We start from the raw sequence: 26,229 nt of genomic DNA on the forward strand, positions 1-26,229 counted from the left end.
TGGGAGCTATAAAGATCTTCTTTTGTATAACCTTGTGCGCACGCTGGGATGCTAACGTCAATCTGTAAAAACCAGACATGGGCTTTTTATCTCTGCAGGATCCCCTCGTTTCAGAGCCACACACAATCACTGATTTTTTTTTTTTGTTGCAGTGCCTGTAAACTGAAAGCAAGTGATCCCACCAAATTATTCTTCTCTAAAAGCAGGAGTCCTCCTCCTTATCCTCTTAAACCAAGGATTTGTCAGCACTTTCCCACCAAGGCCTACTGGAAAACATAACAACATAAATACTTATCCATCCATTGAGCCACTTGTTGTAACAACATACCCTAACCATACCCTTTTTTTGTTGGTGGGGGTGATATTTGTCTCAAGGTTGGAAGATTAGTGAAAACCTGTTTCTCAGGCTGCAAAACCCCAATTAGTTTCAGGTCTGTGAGGTTCTTTGAAGAAGCCTTGTGAATTATTAATCTTCAGCTACTCTGATTACCTTGCTTATTGTACAGCACATAGCTTGAAGCAACAAAAGAATCCGATTTTTGAAGACAAACGTTAGGTTGTTTATCTTCAAATTAGCAAGTCATTATTTGACTCTCTTGGTCTCTGGGGCTTTGAAAGCAATAGATTCTTTGTTTACCTGGACATTGGAGCCTAAATGCAGCCCTTTGAAAAGTTCTCATGCAATATTCATACCTCCCTCTAATGAAGGATGTGTGTCATTTTCACAACTGTGACACTATTGGAACCATTTGTCATTTAAAATACAGCATCGCCATAAATCAGTTCAGCACATGAATATGATTTTGTCTGCAGCTTGAAAGATTTGTGACTATTTTAAATCTGCGTGTGTAGCTGGAAAATAATTAATGACGTCCCTGGTTAGATTCATGAAGCGTCGGCCCACACTCACACACAAATGGTTTGTGTGTTGAACTGCAGTAGCTAGAAAATCCTGCGCCCGAAGTCATTGATGATAAATGTTCTTTGCCAGTTTTTCCCTATGCAAATTTTCTAATTAATCTTTATTTAGATTATTCTTTTTATAATGGCATATATTCTCTCATAAGCTTTTTCAGAATTTCAGTCTTGTTCACCCTATTTCTTTGCCATTTATTTCAGCCTGCGACCACCAAGACGCATGCTATTATTGAGCGCACCGCCAACTTCGTATGCAAGCAGGGGGCCCAATTTGAAATTGTGCTGAAGGCAAAGCAGGCTGGGAACTCCCAGTTTGATTTCCTGCGGTTCGACCACTACCTGAACCCTTACTACAAACACATTTTACGAGCTATGAAGGAAGGGAGATACACACCGGCCTCAGAGGTCAAGAAGGACCAGCAACAGGGTAAGTTTTTCATGTGTTACAGTTTATTAGGTTGTCCTTTGTTTTTGTTTTTAAGCATCAATAAGAGTCAACAAGAACTTTTGTCCCTTTTTATTTTTACACATGGTCTCCCCCATTCATTGGTGCGTGACATTATAAACAACATAATAAAAAGTATAAAGTAGTTTTTGGGCCGTACGCTATTGTAGGAAATCACATCATTTGTTTTTTGAAAGAAATAAATTAATACTTTTATTCAGCAGGTCATTTTATTTCAGCAAGTATCAGCTGTCAATTTAATTAATGCTGTTCTTTTGAACTTTGTATCAAGAAAATTGTTTCCACAAAAATATTAAACAGCACAACATATTCAGCATTTATAATAATAATAATAATAATAAATGTTTCTTGAGTTGCTACTCACCATATTAGAATGATTTCAGAAGCATCACGTGACACTGAAGACTGGAGAAATTATGCTAAAAATTCAGCTTTGTCATCACAGGAATAAATATAATTTTAAAATGTATAAAATTGTAAAAGTTATTTTAACTTAAAATAATACTTAATATTTGTACTGTATTTTTGATTAAACAAATACAAGTGAAATGATTGTACGGTTATGAATGCAATTTGATGTTGACTTGACTTCATACATTTTTCTGGGTGCAAGAATTGTTTGCACTTATTTTGTAATAGGACTATATCAAACATTTAACAAGAGTTGAGTTTAGTCAATTGTTTTTAAAATGATGAACAGATCTGAACAAATGTGACATTTCTGATGTCAGTTAATAAACCAAACAATTGGCCCTTTTTTAAACAGAATCAAATTCAGACGATTCTGATGATGATGATGGAGATGGAAACTACCTGCACCCGAGTTTGTTTGCACCCAAGAAGTGCTCTCGTCTGGAGGAAATAATAAAGGTATGGCTTCAAACATACCCCATGCTTCTTAGGATTAATAATGCATGCTTTTGACGCTTTTCAGACTGTGATTATGTACTTTGTACTCTGTATCAAATGTTGTATTGTGTGTTCATTGCTAAAACCGCAACGACATGCAATGTAACCCCCTTTTATGCACGCTGTGCTTAAACATGCATTTATTTGCACTCAGTTAACCCATTTAAATAGGCCGTTACCATTATTTTCTAATTCAATTGATGTGTTGAAAGCCATACATTTCATAATTAGTGTCGGATTGCTCTTAAGTTGTTTATTTCTTGGCAGAACTGGGTCTGATATGAAAGCATCTGACATCAAAGTGTTCTCTTTTTATATATTTGTTCAAATAAGGATATCTCATCAGATGGTTAAAGCTTTGATTTCTTCATCTAATATTCTGTATGTTTAATCTGAGATGCTCCGTCATTTGTAGAGAGTGGCACAGAGACATTGGAGATAAAAGCTTGTAAAAGAAACTAATGTTGTCTGATTTGGTTTCCTAATAGAAGTCTTCAGTTCTCTGCTTTTCAATCTTGAACTTTAACTTTTGCAATACTAGTCTAATTTATTTAAAGGAGCTAGCTCATGCTTATTACAGTCAAATACTGCCAGACTTGTCAGAAATTATTAAACTAAGTTTTCTGATGCTAAAGGAAGAGTGACTGTTGAACATTTATCTCAGGTCTTATGCTTGAGATCCCTCGGCATGTAATTTTTTTCTGTGGCTTAGTCAACCTGTGTGTTCTGGTTCTTCCAGAATACGGGATTAATGCCACCCACATGGATTGATAACTTAATAGCAGCTCAAGTAACCTATCTTGCGTTCTTAGGGCCCCATTACATGACACCAACACGGAAAGTTTTTTTAAATCCCACAACAACAGGATTTAAACTGCAAGTTTTTGAAAACTATACAGTTGTCGTCTCCGTGTAAACTCCAAAAATAGGAATTTGTGAAACCGTTGACGTTGAGCGCATGCGTGTTCAGTCATTAGACGCATAGTGTTTCTTTACAAAGTGACATCGCCAACTACTGGCCTGGCATGATTCAGCGTTTGCTGATCTGTATGAAAGAGGATCGCTTGTCGTCTGTAGGCATACTATAATAATAAAATAATATACATTTATATATACGCCCATGACCCTGTGGCCGGTTCACCACTGTTTCTTCCTTGAACCACTTTTGATAGATACTGACCACTGCAGACCAGGAACGCACCACAAGAGCTGCAGTTTTGGAGATGCCGTCTTCAGATCTTTCGTCTAGCCATCACAATTTGACCCTCGTCAAACTCGCTCAATTCCTAAATTAATCTCTTAATTTTTCCATAAACTTTGAGGAAAAAAGTTTCACTTTCTACCTAATATATCCCACCCATTAACAGGTGCTGTGATGAAGAGATAATCAGTGTTCTTCTCTTCACCGGTCATAATGTTATGCCTCGTGTGTGTGTGTGTGTGTGTGTGTGTGTGTGTGTGTGTGTGTGTGTGTGTGTGTGTGTGCGTGTGTGCATGCATATGTATGTATACTGAGGCGTATAAAAATGCATTGCTAAATATTGCTTACTAAAATTACATTTATGTAATTACATTTACTTAAATGAAATTACAGTTATTACAGAAGTTGTGTCATAATATTATATAATGTAATTTACTATAGAAGTTATAACATCTACATTTATTAAGTTTATTATGTTTAGCAAAGAGTTATACAGCTCTAATAAAATTCCAGGATAGCTATAAATTCATAAACAGACTTTCTGGAAAAATGATGGCATATGGTGGTTTGTTTATAATTTTCACCTCATTTTAAATTATGCGTCCAATGCTATCACAAATCATTTTCACAATTTCCACATGAGACCTCATTTATGTTAGCCAGCTAAATGACTTCCTTGACATACTTAAATCATCAGAGTTTGCACTAGGAATGTTCAATCCATCACAGAAAACCAGATGTTTAGTTTTTGTAAGGTATACAAACACAAGATCAGCAAACTTTTGCCTTTGTGATCAGTAGCTTTGCCTTATATTATTATACTTTTATCCTTTCTTACATATTCTTTAGTCCGTATGTTTAGAAATATAAAAAGGGTGGCAGTTTCATACACCCAGGGTAGAAACTTTTTCCCAGAGAGCTCATTCATTGCAAGCTTGAAATATGGAATAATTTCTGCTTATTTGATGAATATTCAAGAGCTCATACTATGTAAGATAGCACCTCTAGTGGTGAAAAGTAGTACTGTAGCTTCAGCTGAATAAGCTCGAAGAATTCAGCCAGAAATGAAAATTGTCATTGTTTCCTCACCCTCGTGTTTTTTGTTATTCAGTGAGCAACAGGCAAGCAAACTGGGTTTTTAAGATGTGGTGTCAGTACGGTGTAGACATTTGTAGAGACTAAACAGAAAATGCACTGGGAGACAAAAAAGCTGTCTTCTGCATCTGGTGAAAAGTACCTAAAAGGTCACCTCCTTAGAGGACAGAAGGGATTCCAGTAAAGTGCATGTTCAGCACATTGAAAAAGAAGGGATCTCGCAGGGTAGGGAAAGAATCTGTTCATGCAGGACGGCAACAAGCAGAAGTGATGACAGCGTTCAAAAGTCTATAAAGCATGGAGTGACATCCAGTGGCAGGAAGTACTGAGGAGAGACGAGTGCAGACTTGAAATCTTTGGATTGTAGGGACGTACCAGTATGTTAGACGTCTTTTTCTTACATTGTTAAACTGGCTATCTCATACACAATTGGAGCGGTGTCTCACAAGAAAAAGAACTAAATGCAGCCAAAAGGATCTGCCACAGAGTCACCTGAAATAACTACAAAACAATGTGCTCCAGTAAATTGCTTCCAAGGGGAAACGCAAAATACTGGCTAGGTTTTAAACCTGATTTATTGACTTAACTCAATTGTTTGGTTACACGCAAATACATCTTTTCTGTTTTGTTTAAACAGCTTTACAAACGTTTTCTGTGGGATATTTATATATATACTGAGGGAAGTAGTGCACAGCCCATTGACCTTATGTTTTCATGTGTCATAGCCTCTGCAGGTCATTGATCCAGATCACCCGTTGGCAGCGCTCGTTCGAAAAGCCCAACAGGAGAAAAATGGTGCTGTGGCAATGGTGACAAAAGTAGAGGAGGAGCATCAGCCGCCAGCTGTAACCACACAGATGGAATACAGCTCTGACCGTGAGTATGATACCAAATCAACACGTGATCTCTATGGTTGAAGTTCGTGGCACAGCTTTTTATAAGTTAGAAGGGTTTCACAATTAATGAAAATAAAATCAAAATCATGGTATGCATGTATTATTGTTGTTGTTAATAATAATACAAATAATAATCACAATAATAATAATAAAATAGCATGCATAAAATGTTGTCATATATGTATATTATATGCACACAAGTAGCAGTGCGATATGGCTGTATATCAGCACGGCTGTGATTTGTCCATAGGCACGAGGCCGCAGGTAATCACAGTGTGCTAATATACAGCCATTCCGCATGGCTACGAGTGTGATATTGCATTTATACAACAGTTCCATGGCACAAGTGTGTAAATAAATCAGAAACAACAATGGAGTGTCTTTTAAAATCTCTTTTGTGCAGAACTACTTCCCACCGCCATGGATTCAAATTCACTGAAGCTTATTGTTTTATGTAGAGTATTATTAAAGATCGACTAAACGAGTGTATTACCTGCATCTGATATAGCATTCATTCTTCTGGTCGATGTCCCTAATATTATATCCATTAAAAAATCAGTTTGAATGTCCAAATCTTTCTCTTTGTCTGTTTAAAAGATTGACAGCAATGAAACAACTTCCTTGTTTACAACCATTCACTCATTAAGACAATCACAGTGCAATCACTGGCAGACCCTTTCTCGATACCAAATACGCCATATTTTTATAAAATAATATTTATTGAACAATAATATTTAAATGAACTACAATAGCCATTATAAAAGACAATAGGAAATAAAACACAAGCAACCAATTCAGTCAAACGTGCAAAAGCAGTGCTTTAGTAGGCCATACAGGTTAAATATAGCCTAATTATAAAGTTATGAAACTTAATTTTCCCCTTAACCAAAATGGATTTGCTCTGTAATATGTAATAGATTAATAAGACCAAAGATTGCCCGCTTGATATACCCCAAATTAATTATATCCGTTTAACCACTATCTACATAAGAGACCGTGGCAAATTCCCGAAGGACTGGAGATTAAGCTGTTCTCTGCAGGTGCACGAGCGCTGAACGGCCGTTGACGGACTTTCCCTCGCATCTACGAAAGCGTCTAAACAAATCGTAAAATACTGTATGTTTATATTTGAGTCTCATATTTGAGGTCCAAATAACTACATTCTCGCCGAAAAAAACCTGTTAAAACACGTGAGACAACAACAGTAGTATTTTTAAAACTTATGGTGGATTTGCTCGATCGCCATGACATTCGCCGCAAGCGGTGTGATACAAAGTGTGAAACGGTTTGAGTGATGATACTGGGTGAATATCGCAAGGCTGGGAAAGGGTCTCAGCCAATCAGATTCGAGAACCAGAACAAACTGTCGAATTAACTGTAATAATTACCATAATAATAATAATTTTATTTGTATTAATTATGCAGCCCTTTGCATATTATTATTATTATTTATTATTATTATTATTATTATTAATTAATAATAATAATTATCACAATAATAATGCAGTTTATTAATTAGCATGCGTATTATGATTTTGATTTTAATTGTGCAGACCTGTGCATTTTACTATTGCTTTAATCATTAATGGAGTTTAATAATTCCACTAGCATGCATGTCATGATATTGATTATTTTCATTTAATTGTTCAGCCCTATGCATATTACTATTTTTATGATTAATGATGTAGTATTATATGACAATTATTAACATGACTGTGTTCCTCAAAATACATAAATAAATGAATATGATTACAACTGAAGTGGACCCAAAGAAAAGTTCAGTTACTATATACATGCTTGGTTCTTCTTTACCTGGTTAACAAGTCATGAACATTTCTGTATGCATATTTTATGATGTGTAAAAATATTTCTCTGCATCGTATACTGTTAGTCATTTTGGTTGTCCTACTGAAAGAACACATTTGTGTTTTAACACATGGTGAACATAAATGGGCTTGACATTTGCAGCGTGCTTAGACTTACAATGCACCATAAAGCTTGACACAAACTGAAACAGTAGCACGATAGAGTTCTGTATCTTTTTTGGATGTGGTCGGTTGTTCTTGGCATGACTCATTCTGATGTACAAAGACATATGTCCACTTGAGAACAGCCTTTAATGGAAGTGGACTACAATGCCAGCCCTTTAAAGACTGTGGCAAATCATTAACATCTTGAATTATTTTTAGGATGATTGATTTTTAGGCCGTCCTTGAGTGAACATGGCAACGAAGCTGACCCTTCAATGCGAGCAAAGTTCATTAAATTAAGTACTAAAGCGGGCAGTCTGCCCTCCTTATCTTCAGTCAGTTCTAATTCAACAACTTTACAACTTTTAAAGGCAGTTTTTCTTTCACCACTTGAATTGATTCTCACTACATCCTCAGATTTTTGCAGCTGTGGAGCACTATAACGAATCACAGACATGTCCGTTGTGCGTGTGAATTCAATGGCGAAACAAAGGTGCTCCAATTAGTCTATTAGTCTGTCAGTAATAATATCTGCACCTAATGAGTGAGTTTCAAGCAGTTTGATCCACAGATGTGTGCTCTCTGTTCGTGCTGCCAAAATGAGTGCACCTGACTCTCAAAAAGCAGCTTTAGATGCAAAGTAAAAGGTAATCAGTGGTAATTTGGAATAATATTGAATTTTCTTGATATTACAGCACTTGTTTGCAGTTTAGTAGTACCCGATACGTGGCAAGGGAGCAACGTGACAAAACTATAACTTCCTATTATAATGATGAACAGGGCATTGACACAAATAAGAGATTTGTGCAATGTGGATAGAATTGCGTATTATAATGGGAAAGGAACATTTTCTAATCTATTAAAAAAATAAATGTTTTATTTTTGCTGCTGCCGAGAGGACAGATTAGAAGATTTACCTGATTTACTGATTAAACAGCGATGAATTCATTTAGCAACAGCACTTGTTTTGAATGTGTCCCTCACTAAATAATTATTTTAATGTAAGTTCTAATAATTAGTGTTATTTTAGTATTATTCATAGTATTTTAGTTTTGTATTTATAGTATTATTTTAGTACTACTACATAGTATCGTAGTGTTTATTCATATTTTGAGTTGGCTTTTATTTTTAGATTTTCATTTTCGGATTTTAAATTTGGTTTAATAAGTTTGTGCTTTTGTCATTGTTATTAATATGAATTATTATTATTATTATTATTAGTAGTAGTAGTTGTAGTAGTAATTTTTATCAGTTTTGTATATTTCTATTTGCCGCCTTAACTATTTTTATTTTAGTAATTTAGTACTTTGTAATAATTAGTTGACTTTCACTTTGGCAACATTTTAATTTTCACTCAAATTTAAGTTAAAGTTTTTCATCTAATATTTTGTATATACAGGGGTGGCCAAAATTATTAGAACACCTGACAGATCTGAAAATATTGAACTTTTTTTGCCTCCAAAACATGATTTCATATTATAATTTTCATTAAACATGCAGATGCTTGCTCTGACCATCATATATCAGATAAAGTGAGTCGTTCTGTTTTTATCCACTTTTAACTTCCACCTTTTGCAGCAATTACAGCAGCACATCTCTCTGGCAGTGTCAATATATTTCATCTTAGAACTTCAACACTAATGTTATCCCATGCCTTCTGCACCTGAAGCCAAAGGCTTTCCTCTGAATGTACAATAGATCTGTCCAGTTTATTTTATTATTACTCGCCCCAAATGTGCTCGATGGGGTTGAGGTCTGGACTTTGAGGGGGCCAGTCCGTCATTTTCAATGTTCCAGCAGATTCCTTCCATCGCAGGTAGTTCCAGCAATAGTTAGAAGAATGTTTTCGCTCATTGTCCACTTGGAAAATAAATACAGGCCCAATAAGACGACTCCCAGATGCCAAGCGATGCCACTGTATTGTGTATGTTAAGTTTTAGTTTTTGTTAAAGGGATAGTTCGCCCAAAAATGAAAATTCTGTCATCTACTCACCCTTAAGTTGTTCCAAACCTGTATGAATGCCTGTCTTCTGCTCAACACAAAAGAAGATATTTTGAAGAATATGGGTAACCAAAAAGTTGATGGTCACCTTTTGACTTTCATAGTATGGAAAAAATTACCATGGTAATCAATGGGGCCCATCAACTGTTTGGTTACCCATATTCTTCAAAATATCTTCTTTCTTTAACAACTTGAGGGTGAGTAAATGATGACAGAATTGTCATTTTTGGGTGAACTATCACTTTAAACAGTAGCAACACTGAATCAGGCATAATTATGCTTACAATTGCTTGTGTAATGCTATTTGGTAAAATAAAGCTGCTGCTTGTCTTCGTAATTTGTCTGGGCAGTTCCAAACTGATTATAGGTAGTAGGTAGCCTAGAAATCTAGACGCACCCTAGCGGCAGCAAATATAATTTGCAGCCAGAGTCGTCTAGCAACTCTCCGTTGACTTGCGAGCTGGAAAAACCAAACTTTAGTCAGGCCAATCACATCGTTGGGCGGGCTTAACATAATGACGGTAGAGTTGCGGCAGTTCCGCGTGCTACTTGTAAACAAAAAAGCTGGCGAACAGCGGTCTTTCGTATCGGCTTTGGCCGCGACTCTGGAAGGCTTGGAGTTAAGATTTTATTTGAGAAAAGAACAAGGAACAGGACTGAAGTCATTCTTAAGAATAGGGCTGGGAAAAAAATCGATTTGATTTAAAAATTGAGTTGGTAGGTCAAATAGATTCATATTTTCAAAAAATCCATTTTTTTTCTCCCCCTCTGCAGTACATACATTTTGCATTCGCCAAATCTTCCTTCAGGGTTTCCGTAGCACGCTCAACGGGCGGCGCAGCCCGGCAGCGCATGCATACACAAACAACATGGCAGAAACAGTCGGCGAAAGAGAGCAGCTCCTTCCAAAAAAAACTTCAGTCGTGTGGAGTTAGTTTGGATTTACGGCATCTGATGAGGAACAGACAACACCTCGATGCAAACTATGTCTTAAGGCTGTTGTTGTTGCTGGCAGCAGTGCGACAAATCTGTTTCAGCATTTAAAGCGAAGACATGTGGCTGAGTGGGAGAAGTGTTGCCTTCTTCGAAAAGAAAACCACTCTAGTGGCGTTAGCGCTAGCCCCCCGTTTGCAAAGCAAACAACTCTTCAACAACCGAGCTTGCCTCAAGCCTGCTGTTGTTGATAGGCTCATTTTCCTTGCAAAGAATGTTTAAAATGCAATTACATTTTTTATGGCGAATGGTGTTACTGTTTACATGTTCAATTCAACTAAGAGTTACCTCAGGATTTTTTTGTTGTTTATTAGCTCAATCCAAATACAGTATAAATAATTTGGATGTTTAACAATCTTTGTTGCACACTGCACAGTGACTTTTCAGTTAGATAAAGGGTTTGCCTTTGCAATTTTATGTTGATGCACTTTAATTAAATATAATAAATATATATATTTAAAATATATGTACATTTTGAAATTATTTTGTTTTAAATGGGGGGCGGGGAAAAAAATCGAATCGTAAATCGAGTTTTTTATAAAAAAAATCGCAGATTTTTTTAGGGGAAAAAATCGCCCAGCCCTACTTAAGAAAGGAAGATGTGTTCAGAGTTTTACTGACCGGATACGGCAAAAGTTTAATCTTAAACTAGCTCCGCTTCACCTTCTTCGTTGCTCTGGTTGGTTGTAGCGCTAGCCTATTGCATGCAGAGGGAATTTGAAAGACAGCTGTTTATCCCGCCCCTCAGATTGAGCCCTGCCAATGGTGTGTTCCCAGACCCAACATCTTGATGTGGGTCTGGCTTGTCAGGCTAGGTAGTAGAACAATCATAACAAAAAACATAATTATTGATTTCCCTACTAAATACTCAGAGCTTTATCCTCTAACCTGGTCATTCAACAAAAACAAAAAAAAGTAACTTCCAAGACAAATTATGACGGCAAGCACTGGCAGATTTATTTTGACCGAAAAGAGAAACTCAAGTTTTTTGTCCTCCAGAGTCCCATGGCGTTTAATCTTCCATTGGCTGTTAGCTGGCTGTCTTGCTTTAACTCGCAAGGTTTTAAGGTACTGTGGGGAACGAGCAATTCACTTTTTTATTGGAAATTGAGAATTTAGTGCTCAGCTGGTGAAACACTCAAGCTGGGACTGCTGATTTGTCTCAATTAGCTTGACTGAAAGAGTGCTCTACGGGTTTCTTGAGGGAAGTGCCACAGGATTACAGTGTCCTAAGGCGCTTCAGTGGGCCAGTTTCTCAAAAGAAAAGCTACTTTGACTGCAAATGTGTATTTTCTAGGATTAACAGCATTACAAAGAGGTTCTGTGGGCTTAACCACAGTCATCCTATAATCTTTGTCCAAATGTGAGGGTTATTTTTCCAAGGCTTTGGCCTGTATCTGAGGTTTGCTGTGTATTTGTCTTTGAGGGATGCTTGGCACTAAATTTGAAGTTTGTTTTAACATTGTTCTCTCTCTGCCCGAGTCAAGTTTGAATTAGTTCCCCTGCTTTATATATTTTAAACTGGTTGCTATCAAGTTTCAACCATGTGGTATGACAAAAGCAGAACATGTTTTATAAAAGCAGATTCCTTTGGTTAACTGGTGGGATGTCATGAGGCTCATGGAAGTGCACTCTCAGCGGCATTGAGAGATGTGTACGGCTGGCTGACCTCAAGCCTTCTTGGATATCCTTATTTACGGCCAGTGGCCATAGCTTAGGCAGACTTCAGATTTATTACGTTACGCGCGCCGTTCTGCTCGTTTGTCCCAGAATGCTCTGCTCATTGCCTGTGAGTCACCCTGGCGCCCCACCACACACCATGCCAGCTTCGGCCTCCCCATTACTCCGGTAAGACATCGCTCTTCTGCTGAAAAGAGCAGGCCATTCTGTCCGTTTCACACCGCTAAAACAATTACACTCTCATTTCGCCAGGGTTCAGTAGACCTTGGTGATCCACATCTATTCAGCTCACATGATTAATGCAGTGTATTAAGTATGTTGACAGTGGGGAGGTGTGACCTTTGAACTGCTCAGTTACTGGACTAAGCTGCTGCCAAAACTGCAATCCCAGCAGAATATGTTTCTATTTAGAAATCTGTTTTTATATAATGAGTCATGATGTGTTGTAAAATTTGTCTTTTTAGTGTTCAGATTACTTTTCTTTGTGGTTTTACTGTGACAACTATTATAATTGTTTCAGTGGTTAGAACTTGCCTGTAGGAACTGCATTATTAGGTTAATATAGTCTTGGTATAGAACAACATACTAAACTACGCTGACAGTATTTCCTGTACAGCAAAGGAATTGTTTTAGCTGGGTTGTGATCTTACAGTCGAATGACTATTCTGAGTCAGTTCTTTTAAATGGATTAAACCGCTCACAAATGAGTCACAGATGAACTCACTGGATGGATTACTCTCTCATTGAATCAGCTGAAATGTTTTTTGAATGAACTCACTCACTGTCATAATGTTTTATATACAGTACTGTTCAAAGTTTGAAGTGTGTAAGAATTATAATTTTTTTTTTAAAAGAAGTCTCTTAAACCAGGCTCAGACTACAGGAGTTTTTGGTTTGCTTCATCCAAGGAGAATCTTCACTGAATTTTGTGCACTGTGTGAAAGGGCCTTTACGTCTCCTTGTAGACTTATCTCTCATTGGCTATTGTGGAAGTATTGATGTAATTATAGTCACTATCATCCCGATTTAAAAAGCTAAGTATCAAACATGTTTGACATTGTCAAGGCGGCCCTGATGTGTCCACAAACAGATCGGGAGGTTTAAGATTTGATCTGTAAACACCTCACATTACCAGATAATCTAGGCCAAACATCGCAACCAACCGATGCCCTGGACACGTTTTATTTTCTCAGCATGTTGGGGGGGTGAATCAGGCATAAATCGGCCTGAAACTTCTGTAGTCTGAGCCCGACTTTGTCTTATTTATTTAATAAAAAATACAGTAAAAACAGTAATACTGTTTCCTAGATTAATATATTTTTAATGTACATGTATTCTTGTGATGGCAAAGTCATTCAGCAGCCATTACGCCAGTCTTTGATATCACATGATCCTTCATACATCTTTCTAATAGGCTGATTTGGTGCTCAAGAAATATTTCTTATTATTATAATTGTTGAAAGCGGGTGATTTTTATTCACTGGTTAAAATCAAGAGTCAGGATTGGTTCAATCTTTGCAAATCCCATATCATCCCGTTAGGACTTGTCCGTTAACTTCTGTATTACACTTCGTGCTCCGTTCAAGTTTTAGGATTATTCTGGGTTACAGCCTCTCTGAGGTGTCTTGTGAGATTCAGAAAATAATTTATTGAAGAGAGCTCACTCACAGACTTATTTGCCAGAGTAAGCATAAATTTGTTTGCGTTTGAGACGTGTTCCCTCAGGCATTGAGGATTATCTGTTGATTCTTCAGGCTAATCTTTCTCAAATAGTGCTCGAGTCAAATCCAGCAGCAGATGCTCGACTCTGGATCTTCCACAGCTCTCTACCTCTTTATCTCCACAGGGAGACGTCATAAACGATTAGATCCCATCATTGAAAATGAAGCCTGCTAAGCTGAAGATGGAGGAAGGACCTATTGGTTATGAGATGTGATAATTCTGCTGTGGTTTTTATGGGGCCAACTGAATGATGTCATCTACTCTGATGGAAATATGCCTGTCAAAATGATTACATAGTCATCCGTTGATGATTATTTGATTTAAATGCAGATATTTAAACAAATTGTGACTTCCAGTTCCAAACACAAATTGCAACAAAAAAGTGTTTTAATCTTTTAAATGTGTAAATATGTTAGTATATTTAAGGAAATATTATAGTAAAATATAAATTCATTTTAGTAATTTTTGCCAGCTCAAATGCAGTTGCAAGATTTTCAACCTGCTTCCAATTTCTGAGAATTTAGAACCTACCATGTTATTAAAGATTAAAATCTATTTAAAGGGTTAGTTCACCCAGAAATGAAAATTCTGTCATGAATTACTCACCCTCACATCGTTCCAAACCCGTAAGACTTTCGTTCATTTTTGGAAAACACAAATGAAGATCTTTTTGATGAAATCTGAAAACTTTCTGTCCCTCCATTGACAGCTATGCAACTACCACTTTCAAGCCCCAGCACCATTAAACATCATTAAAGTAATCCATGTGACTCCCGTGGTTTAATCTTAATTTTATGAAGTGACGTAAGTGCTTTGTTTGCGCAAAACACAATTTACCACTTTATTTACAAAATTTAAATCTCCATCGCGCGTTCACATAACAACATCCGCTCTCGTGTGTCAACAAAACACGCAACCACTGAAGTCACATGGATTACTTTGATGTCTTTACTACCTTTCTGGACTTTGAAAGTGGTAGTTGCTAAAGTTTGTTTTACAGACAGTTTGAGGATCCAATAAGATGCAAGGTTTAGTATAAAGTTTAGGTGCGTAAAGGGTAACTAAAGTATTTTTGAAAGAAAAGGAAAAAAAAGACGAAATATGGATATACGAGCCGGTTTCCACCCGACAGCGACAAAGTGTGTGTGTGTGTATAGTAGTTATACGATATATAGTTCTTTTTTTACTGTCCTGTGTGCTCAAGGGGGTTATTTTGCAATAGCGAGTGGCTGACTGCATCATCCCACTTACTACAGTCTAGCATATAAATAAATGAAGATTAAATATTGTTGCATAATATGTGACCGTGTCAATGTCGATTTGAGGTTTTCATAAAAATGAGTTCATTAAGCCCTCGTTTAGTGATCTCAATGCTCCAAATAGCAATTAAACCACTAAAAGTATCTTAATTAGTAAGTTGTCTGAGAGGAGTGCCTTTCCCTTGTCCATGAAAACGATCCTACTCCAGCTGACTGACAGATCCAAAGCGTGCACACAAGGACGCCTCAGACATTGTGCGATCCCGATATACACAGAATTACAGTATTTCAAAATATCTGTCTTGGCAAGTATTGAAGCAAACATTTGTTGTGAAAGTTTGGTTAACTGTTGTGGAAAAACATCTAATGTTTGACATTATTTTAGATCCATGCGGTACAGTAAGTCTTAATCAATAGGTTTCATTAATGTTAATCAAACAATTGTGGTATCAAGGAAAAAAAGTTAAATATATATTTTTCTTATAGAGATTTGGTGTTGACTTGGTGTGTGTCAAATTTGGTGTCATTACGGGGGATTTTAAGGTATGGTTGCTAGGTGGTTTTGTTTTGGAACCTTCAGAAAACGAACTTGATTTTCCTGAAAATTGACTTTGCTGACTATATCGACTTCACACAGGTGTATCAGTCATTTTGAAGGTTTTTTAACAGAGAATGTGAAAATTTGCTCATTGCGACTCATTTTGCCTGCACGGTCACATATTGTTTTGTAATATTGATCTTAGTTGTTTCATTCCAAATTTCATGACTCACAGCCCTAGTTCTGCCACATCTCAAATAAAATGTTGGAGATACACTTGCCACACACATCTCACGCTGTCTCCTTCCTTCCTTTATCTTCTCCAAGAATCTCGGTCCTGCTCTTTCTTTTTTCTCTCCCTTGGTCTTTGTTATTTTCTTTATGGCTCTCGCCTTCTTGCGAGCAGTTTCTCTTTCTTTTTCACCCCTCACTCCCATGCACATTCACACATTCACTGTCAGTCATGAAGTAAATGTAGTTGTGTCCAGATTCCCAGCGTCCCCCTCTCCTCCCTCTCCCCTTCCTCTCTCTGCTCTCTTTGATGTGTGGCTGCAGTCAGACAGAATGCTAAACTCGCTCAAATGAGCAGGACTCTTGGTCTCTTCTAGGTCCTGAACAGCCCTGACTTCAAGAGTACCCAGGAGATGGCGTTGGTTGGTTTAATGCCTTTAGCTTTAAAATGCCTTTATTGCTCCTTTTGTAGTGTTTCATCATTGTCAGAGTGCTTTGTGAAGTCTAACCATCTCTGTGCTCAGTTAAAAGGAATAGTTCACTCAAAAATGTAAATTTTGTCATTTACTTACACTCATGTTGTTCTAAACCTGTATGAGGGTGAGTAAATGATGACAGCATTTTTATTCTTTGGTGAACTAAACCTTTAAGCCTCTAAAAAATGTGCACATAGAAGATATTTTCTGTATTTGCCTAATAGCACCGATTCGGTTGTGTTGATCTTAACAGAGCTTGAACTCGCGGCTCTGTTTGCAGTGCGTTCTTATTAAACTGCTTTGTTTAATGATTCTTTTTTGCCACCGTAACAGTTGAATGAAGGAAAGGAGCAGTGCTCGACTGTAATTAGGCTTTATTAAGTGTTTTTCAAGAACTGTATGTCTTTACATGCTTGCCATCTCAACACGAGGACAGTTTGATTCTAATTATTTGTGGTGGAGCAGAACAAACGAATGTGATTTTTTTCTCTTCTGCTCGCTTTTTTATCTTCTACTTGAAAAGGAAATTTAATTATGTGGACAGTGATCTAAACGTAGATTATTTTAATTCTTAATTTGCATCAGCAGTTCTCGCAGTGTACTTTCCTGGCTGTATAACCAAAGCGGAAATATTATTAGTGACTAATGTTTATTGCGGGGCTCAACAAATATCACCAAAATGAAGCGCCGTCTTTACATAGCAAATGGGGCAGAGAAAATGAGACCGAGATATAATAATTATACATAAATATTGTGGAACTATAATGTGTGACCGTTCAAAGGTTTGGGGTCAGTAAATTCCTTTTTTTTTCAGCAAGGATGCATGAAATTGTTCAAAAGAGATATTAAAGGACAAAAGATTTCGATTTCAAATAAATGCTTTTTGAACTTTCTATTCACCAAAGAACTCTGGAAAAAAAAGTATTATGCTTTCCTAAAACATCAAGTAGTACAATTGTTTTCAAACAATCATGTGACACAGAAGACTGGAGTAATGACTGCTGAAAATTCAGTGTTGTTATTACAGGAATAAATAAATTTTTTAAAATGTATTCAATTAGAAAACACTTTAAAAATTTATTAAATCCTATTACCTTATTTTACGTGCATCATATTTAGGAATTCTGTGTGTGTGTGTGTTTGTGTGCGTGCGTGTATGCGTGCGCGTGTGTATGTATTTCACACAGCGAATGTGGCAGCAATGTACTATGGCTACTGTATGTTGCCTGATGGTACATATTGCATTGCCCCGCCGCCACCTGGGATTGACGCCAGCGCCTATTACACTTCGCTGCCCGCTGCCATGATGTCAGCTCCTCCTGTATCTGGTCCTCCTCCTCCCCCTGGCACTACACCTTCGTTGGATCCTGTGGCTGCTATCCCATCAGCGCCTGCAGCAGGTCTAGTCACGGTGTCAGCTCCTCCGTCTGCTCCGCTCTCCCATTCTGCTCCTGCTGCCCTTCCAACTTCCAGGTGTGCATCTGTCTTTGCTTTCCGTAGAGATTGAAGTATTTCAAAAATCCTATATGTGTCTTTATTTTTCTTTTCATCCATCAGTTCTCGGCCTCCTCAAACCACCGTCACCCCAACGGTGGTGGCCGCTGCCGCCCCTGTTGCAGCCATCATCCCTCCACCTCCTGACATCCAGCCTGTCATTGACAAACTAGCTGAATATGTGGCCAGAAATGGGGTGAAATTCGAGACCAGCGTGCGTGCCAAGAATGACCCGCGGTAAGCAATTACGCTCTTGCTCGTTACAGTCATCCTTCAGAAACGACGGTCTCACTGCTCCTATTAGATCACTGTAATATGTAATAACTATAAACCGCTGTGTGTGTGTGTGTCTTCTACACCCTAAAGGTTTGACTTCCTGCAGTCCTGGAACCAGTACAACTCCTATTACGAGTTTAAAAAGCACTACTTCATGCAGAAAGAAGGCCTGAGTGTGCAGGAGGTAGTGTCATCTCTTTTCTTTTAATTTATCCTTCCCTTTCCTCTCTCGCACACTAGTTTTTATCTCTTTTAAAATTCATTAATAATTACAATTAAATGTATTTGTAGAGCAGATGCTGTTAACTAGATACATTTATTACGGGAACAGCCCCACACGAACAGAGCCTTGTCTTTTTGATACTGACAAACTGTTTGGCATGTATATGCGATGGTAATAGCACAATATGGCATATTTAGCATCTCATTAACTACTCATTTGGTTTCAGAAATTGATGTTTGCCAACTTAAATAATCATGTTTCATAACCTTCAAGGTTTTTAATACTTGGTGGCTCTTCTCCAAGGCCGCTTCTGCGGATTCTGCATTGTTTATTCACCCCCGAATATTTCTGTTCATTAATTTCGCACATTTTCAGGGAGAGAGACTTGATTTGACATTCGCTGACTTTTATCAGTAGAAATTTTCAAAAACATCATTATGCAAAAATGCAGTATATGAATTTTGAGAGAGATGTTGTGTTTTATCAACTGTTCAAGACGGCAACTTGTGTGACTGATGGTTTCTTGCGTACCGGTAGGATAAAGCAATTTTAATATAGATGCAAAGCCCAAAATATCATTTTTCAAGAAAAACTCCAGTGTAATGCAGACAAATAAGTCAGTGCAGTTGGAAGATCAGTGCCTTATGGTCCTATTTCGTAATGTAGAAACAATACAATAATACAATTCAGTGTAATGGTAATTCAATAAGACAATTCAGAACAGTGTAAAGGGTGTAATATAAGGGCAATTAGTAAACAGTAGAGGTTTTCACGCAGCAATACAGAAGCGGTTTACTTTGATCCTGGCTCTAGTTTAACAATGGTGTACTGTGGAAGGAGATTCTGCAGCTGTTTTTCAGAGTAGATATATTAGGCCTGGGACACACCAGAAGATTTTAAAACTGTGGGAGACCACAGACATAAGGGCAGTTTCAACCGATTTTTTGCATTATAATCCTCCGAATACAGACACTAGAAGATTCGTCCGGACTGCGAGACCACACACCTGTTGAATGTAGTAACATTTTCGCTGTGAGACGAGATCAAACGTGACTTGAGAAAAAAAAAAAGCTTAATTCACTGCAACATAATTTCTCAAAGATTCTGAAATGGTTTGTTCGCTCTAAATTACTCCTTACCGCGAGCCTACTGTGCTGTGATTGGTCTACCGCTTACAGTGCATGTTGTAACCAAAACGCCTATACCATATCTGATTTTCACTTTCTGCGTCATCAGCTCTTGATACACAGCGATGGCGTCAGTTTTTTTCATATCAGTTGTAGGGCGAATCGCCATCCTTTTGAAGTGTATGCAAATTGGATTCATAGCACTGAAAACAGCATCTTATCTCAACATGTCGACAACACAAACCAAACTCTTCCAGGCCTCAGCTACAACTACAGTGTTTGAGGGCGGGTCAAAGTAGACGTCATTTGCGGAGACCAGTGTAGACCATAGGCTGGCATTATGCAAATTTTTTACATTGTTACACATGTTAATTTGAAACATTTTCATAGTCGATTATCATTAAAATGAGTTATTAGTTGCCCATTTTTAACTAGAATTGAAGGAAAAAAAGCCCACTTAAGAATGTATTAGCATTTTCCTCATAATTTATTACTTATGTTTAATTAAGTTTATCCAATCAAACTTGAAGCCTAATCAATTAAACTATTAACATTGAATCAATCAATCATTGATTTATCATTAAAACAACTAAAATGTATCCTGGATGCCAGCCGAACTTTGCCCTGCCCACATCTCCGAAAAAAATGCCGTTTGGGGGGTAAAATATGTGGGTTTTTTTGGCAGTGTTGCCTGGGATCCTGGGTCTAAATATCACATAATTGGGGGTTGCTTCAACCTGCAGACATGGAAAAACATACTTGGCAACACTGTGTGCTGTTGAGTTCTGTTGACATTTGACAACTAATGTTATGCGTCGCTCCGTTGCTCTGATTGGTTGTAGGTCTATCCAGTTGAGGTCTTTCCTGGTTCGGTTGAAACCTGGTTGAAACACACCCCATAATCACAGCCCAACAGAGCAGTACCAGACTCATATTCTGACTAGAATTGAGTATGACAACGTCAGGCTAACTAAAATGTTCAATCTTAAAATAATCTCTCCTATCCCTGTTTCATGTGCAGACACAGCCAACTAAATAGACTCAACCAGTGGTATTATTTTGGGGCAGGATTATTTGTTTTTTTGATCAAAGGTAAAAATGATTTAGCAAATTATTTTTGCAAATCCATTTGCCGCAAAAATTACACACTTCAGCTTTAACATCCCTGTGTGTCTTCAGGTAAATCCAAGATTATTAGCGAATGGTCTCAGTCTGTAAACAGCCAATGACGCCAGTCGTGACCGCAGGCAGCCAGAAAATTACATCTTGATATGTTTACCAGTCAATTAGTCATGGTGATTTGAAAAAGATGTCAAGAAGGACATGAATAATTAGGGCTCGTAATTCCGACTTTGATTTATAATTTTTTTTTTTTGGGGCATAATTTCTTTTATTTTTGTATTTGTTGTCATGTGTACTCTGCCTCTAATGGTGTGTGTGATGCTGTAAATCCATTATGCCAAGACTACTTGTTGTTTTCCCTGTCATTACTGATAATTAACTCGCTGGTCATTCTTAATGCATTGAGAGGCAAGATAGACTTAACTGTGCAGCTGCGCATTATTGAATATAAGGAACGTTCCAGTGAATTGAATTAGAATAAGAGGGTTTTTATGGATACATCTGCCTGTAAGTGCTCAGAGTGGCCTCTCTATAATTCTCCCACGCATGACACTGGCTAATACAAATTTTGAAAGCAAGTGATAGACTAGCATAATGTTTATTGTAGAAAGGAGGCGGGATTCTTCATTGTATTGAATGGGACGCATGCCATCGTTGACCTCTGGTCTCCGTAAGTGAATTTAATGCTAATGGTCCCATTCTCTGCTTTAAATTGATATTGCATTTATGCTGTTTAACGTTAAAGAGATCTAAATTCCCATTATGTCTCCTAAATAATAATAATAGTCTGTTTTCAGTTGCAGTAATAGGGATTTGTTTGCAGTTTGGTTCAGAAGCACTTGTGCTCTGTAGCTCAAACAGTAGAGCATGACTGAGGTTTTGATTCTCAGGAAATGCATGGAACTAATGAAATGTAAACCTTGAAGTCAATGTTAGTCGCTTTAGATAAAACAGTCTGCCAAATGCATAAATGTAAATCTAAGGAGCAAAATCAAATGTTTTTAAAGACCATAATGTTAATGTGTTCTCCTGAGTATTGTTATGTTTACCCAAGGGGACTACATTTCTAGCTAAAAGGAAGACAGTAAGTGATTTCTGAGAAACCGCAAGTCCGCCCTTTCGTGACATAACGCCGCTTTGGCTGTCGGGAAGAAGTCCGCTGCAGAGCTCGCATCATTGCGGGCTTAGCAAAAGTACGCATCAAGGGTGCATATCGACCGCAAAGGGGAGCGCGCGAGTACCCTTCTGAGAACTAAAATTACAAATGGGACATGCGCACGCAGCAACCATTGTCCACAAGACCGAAAGTGCATATGAAGTGTGCCTTTTGGGACTGGACCAAGACTCTAAATCAAAGACGACGGAGAAAAACTGTGGCAGGTATCAAATTAAATGTATGCTGGAAGTTTTTTTATTTATTTAAGAATTAAAAATAAGTATAATGGAGAAAATAATTAAATACCATGAAAATAGTTTCATTTATAACTTTTTTTTATTTCATTTGATTTAGTCTAGTTAGTTTTGTATCAAATACAATGTGATTTTCGTTGATCGAGATCGTGGACAGATTTTTCTGCGCATGAAATCGCCAATATGCCAGCAAACCAATGAGAATGTGGGACAATGATGACGATACATAACAGAGTGTAGGCGCCAAAGCTGTTGTGGATCCGCTTACCTGAAACTCTCCCTAACTGGCAGATTCGAAGAAAATTACAGTCGTTTGGCAAATGGGGACATATGAATTACCCACATTTTATCATGTAAGCTTTATGGTAAACATCAAACAAGGGAATTTTTTAGTAGTGTACAGTGTTAATGTTAATTAGCGAGTGCACGAATGGCTTGGGTATGCAATGGCTTGGGTCTGGAAGAGGGAAGGCCTGAAAACGGGTGCCGAGGTTGCATTGTTTCTGCTCCATATGCGAGTAACATTGTTTTTTCTCTGTTTCACAGAACCAAAATATGATGTTGTTGTAATGTTAGCTATAATAACAGGACAGTTTTGAGTGTCATTGTTTGTTTTGAGCTGGTGTGCTGCTGATGAACTCTTGCTTGTAGAAACTTGTGTACTGTATGTTCATTTTTTTTGTTCTTTCTTGTCGTTCATCATCTTTTCGTGCAGCATTATTTTGCTTCGCTTCAGCTATGATAGAGACATCCACTCTTGCATTGTCTGTGTGTGAATTTTGGGGGTGGAGCAATGAAGGGAGGGGTGTGTTTGTTTGGGTTGATTTCAGATATCAGTGTTTCTTAGAATTAGCTTACTGCACCTCTAAGTATGTGAATAATCAACTGGCAAATTGAGGAATCATTTTATTGTAAATAAATGAGTCGTTCATGAATTTTTATTAAGTTACCTGACTGGACTCTCATGGAAGGATGCCAAGCAACTTTCTGAATGATCTAATTAATATTCCCTATATCTTGAATTCATTAGGCATACATACTTAACGAGGTTATGTGTTTAGAAACAGCTAGACGATGCATGACACAATGAAATAGAAAATTTGATTGAAGACATACTTGCATATACTATATATTGGCAAACTTTTACATGTTTCTCTGTTTATTATGTGGAATGTAATTTGCATAGTTTTTATTCTGATGGTTTTATACAAGTTTATATTGATTTGTTTTCAAATGTCACTCTCACAAGTTTACACACATTGAGTTGAGTCTGTAGCTGCTGTTTTTCCACAGTGTGTGATTATGAAGAACGATTTGACTGGAGATCCTCCTTTCCTTAATGAGACCGTTGACTGCAAGCTTTGGCTGTGCGCCTCTGTTGGTGTGTGTTTCGGTCACATATGTGAGGATCAGGCTCTGATGTGTGGTTTTGTGTGTGCTGCACTGCTTTCATCCAAGGCTAAGCAGAGACTACGGGAGCTCAGATGAAATCAATTCCTTATCCAGCTGTCATGTTGTAGCAATCCCTGAAAATTTGGACTGTTTGATATCTCACTGTGTTTTTGAGGGTAGATCTTCTAGGTTGGTCAATTCGCTCAATGGCGAATAAGAGTTCTTAATTTTCATTAAAGCTAGGGATATCAATTAAACATGTTAATTGAGTATGATTAATTATTAAGTAACATGTTTTACTAATGTTCACTATTAATCAAACCCCTTGATCCGTATTTAAATTGTGATTATTTTTTTTCCCACCTTTGTTGCAATTAAAGCCTGCTTTTAATATGATTAATTAATCAGGCATATGTAATTAATTACATAAAAAAAAAATAGATTGACTGGCCTTGTTCTAACCAGTCTTCAAACCAGTTTTAATTGGTTGTCTATTAGGGCTACACGATATTGGAAAAAAACTGACATTGCGATTATTTAGTTTTTCTGCTATTATATACTGTATTGCGAAAACAGTTTCACCAGATGATTTCTATTTGGAAAGAATTAATCATTCTAGAAGGATTGGGGTGATTTTGTAGAAGAGTAAATCTGTATTGGAAATGAACAAATTACAAGCATATACAAATACAATAGAACAAAGATACAAATGAAAAAGTGCTTCAGCCTATATATTTCAGGTAAGTCATACAGTATTTAAGTACAGAAATTGAAAAATCACATGTAAAATAACACTGTGTAGTCTTCACTGTATAGATTAAATATAATGAATCTTTGTAAAAGATACAAAAGGGATTTTAAGGACTAATGCACGAATCCAATATAATGATACGCATCAATTTTCTTTCTCAATTGTTAATTGTTTCACGTAAGCCATAAGCAACTGTGTTCATGAGGATACTTGAAGAGAAAGGCATTTTGACATAATTTTTCATGCGTGTGTCCATTCAAGCACAAATGGATGGTAAAATAATGGAATTCGGTGTTCATGTTCTGTCTGCACATCACTGTGTGTGCACAGAAAACAGCATGTGAGTTCTGAATTGAGTTCTCGTTTGCGTCGCCTTGCGCTTGAATGCTTTAAAATTGCTTGAATGCTTTAAAATCGCTTGAATGCCTCCATATAGCCACCCCCCAGGTAGTATAGGTCATAAACCCTGTTTCTTCCATAACTGTTTATTTCACAAAAAGTTCAGGGGCGTGTGATTGATTAAGTGGGAGTGCGAGACCCAAGATGTCAGCGTCATATTTGGACACTTAACTCAATGAAACAGAGTGAAGGTGCGTCGTCCATCTTTTTTTACAGTCTATGGTTAAACCTTGCAAATATTCTGAGAATCACTTGTTTCGAACCTGTAGCCTGGTCCGTTCGGATCACATATCAAATACAATCCCTATACTTGACATCACATCCTGCGATGTGACTATCGCAGATGCGCACATCTCAATATCGATGCTAAAACAATCTATCGTTCAGCCCTTTTGCCTATGGTCAGGTATATTTGGCTGTAGGGGTTGTTTTACATTATATATTTGCAAAAGAAAAAATCTGGAATATTGTCCTGAATTGTTTCCTGTAGAGTTAGCATCGCTGGTGCACGCTTAAATATGAAGATTCTTTTTTGTGAATAGTTCTTAAAGTAACTCTTCTTTTTTTTTAGTGTGAATAGTAATTTAATAATCGGTAGAAGTTTTTTCCACTATAAATAACCTTTTTTGCAATGGAATATTTCCATGGATGCTAAAGGTTATTATTTATGCCTAAAATAACCTTTGTTTTTAAATGAGATGTTCGATCTAGTAGTTAGGAAGTAATAAGTAATGAAAGGAAATAGGAGCTTATAACATTTGAAGACAACAGCGAAAGTGTGGAAGAGTTTTAGTGTGGAAAATTAGACGAAATGTTCCATTGTCACAATCAACTCAACAATCCTGTGCTCACAGCAGGATCTGTTGTTATTTGCTTGCCCTGCCAGTAATATTGTCTCCAGAGACAGAGCTAGGCTACAGCTTTAGCTAAATTCCTCACTTTTTCCTCACTTTTTATATTGTAAGCTGTGCCGTTTTTTTTTTCTTCTTCTTTTCATTTTGAATGTCTTCCACTCTTAATTGTACTTCCAGCTGGGTGGCAATCATTCCAGCTGCCGGATATGCTGAACGATTATCAACCTCTTAAAGCTTTGGCTTTGCTTTGGGTGCATAAAATTCACCATGCATTCCCCAAATTAGCTGGGTAGAGAGTTGTGGAGATCCCTTGAGCTCACTTTTGGACTGCTACTAAACATTGTCTGAAAGAACGATCAAGTTCTATGCAGTGGGCCCCAAGAAGTATTTGGATTCTTTTGGATGGTTAAATGGATTGGTTCACTCAAAAAGGAAAGTTGTCATCATTTACTCACCCTCATGTCGTTCCAAACCCGTATGACCTTCTTTTTTCTGTGGAATATTTATTTTGTCCATTCAATCAAAGTAAATGTGACTCGATGTCGTTTGGACCCAAACATTCATCAAAGTCTCTGTGATCAAACAAATAAATCTTCTGAGAACTACACTTTTCTTTCTCTTGATTTGATATAGTTTATGTAATGCGATGACAGCAAAATACAGTTTCATGCCCGGCAATTTTTATGCACAGTAAATTTTCTCAAAACGAGGCACAAAGTTTTGCACACTGAATTTTTTTCCTCTCCTGCATGAGTAGTTTAATATAATCTTAAATTGCACATTTTGTCATGTCATAAGAGCAAACTGATAGAAATACTGAACTAG

The 26,229-nt window shown here is 37.3% G+C and overlaps 1 protein-coding gene across 2 annotated transcripts in view; it reads left to right on the plus strand.

Annotated features, from left to right (window-relative positions):
• Positions 1–26,229, plus strand: part of sfswap (splicing factor SWAP) — a 118,932-nt gene that overhangs the window by 18,996 nt on the left and 73,707 nt on the right. For both annotated transcript variants that reach the window (XM_079835320.1, XM_079835321.1), the window contains exons 5-10: positions 1,120–1,345; positions 2,151–2,254; positions 5,315–5,465; positions 17,556–17,829; positions 17,914–18,087; positions 18,217–18,310. In XM_079835320.1, the coding sequence (XP_079691446.1) occupies positions 1,120–1,345; positions 2,151–2,254; positions 5,315–5,465; positions 17,556–17,829; positions 17,914–18,087; positions 18,217–18,310 (1,023 nt within the window). The remainder of the gene's footprint in view (positions 1–1,119; positions 1,346–2,150; positions 2,255–5,314; positions 5,466–17,555; positions 17,830–17,913; positions 18,088–18,216; positions 18,311–26,229) is intronic.

The sequence above is a fragment of the Gobio gobio genome, assembly GCF_949357685.1.
Source record: "Gobio gobio genome assembly, chromosome: 14".
Classification (NCBI taxonomy): Eukaryota; Metazoa; Chordata; class Actinopteri; order Cypriniformes; family Gobionidae; genus Gobio; species Gobio gobio.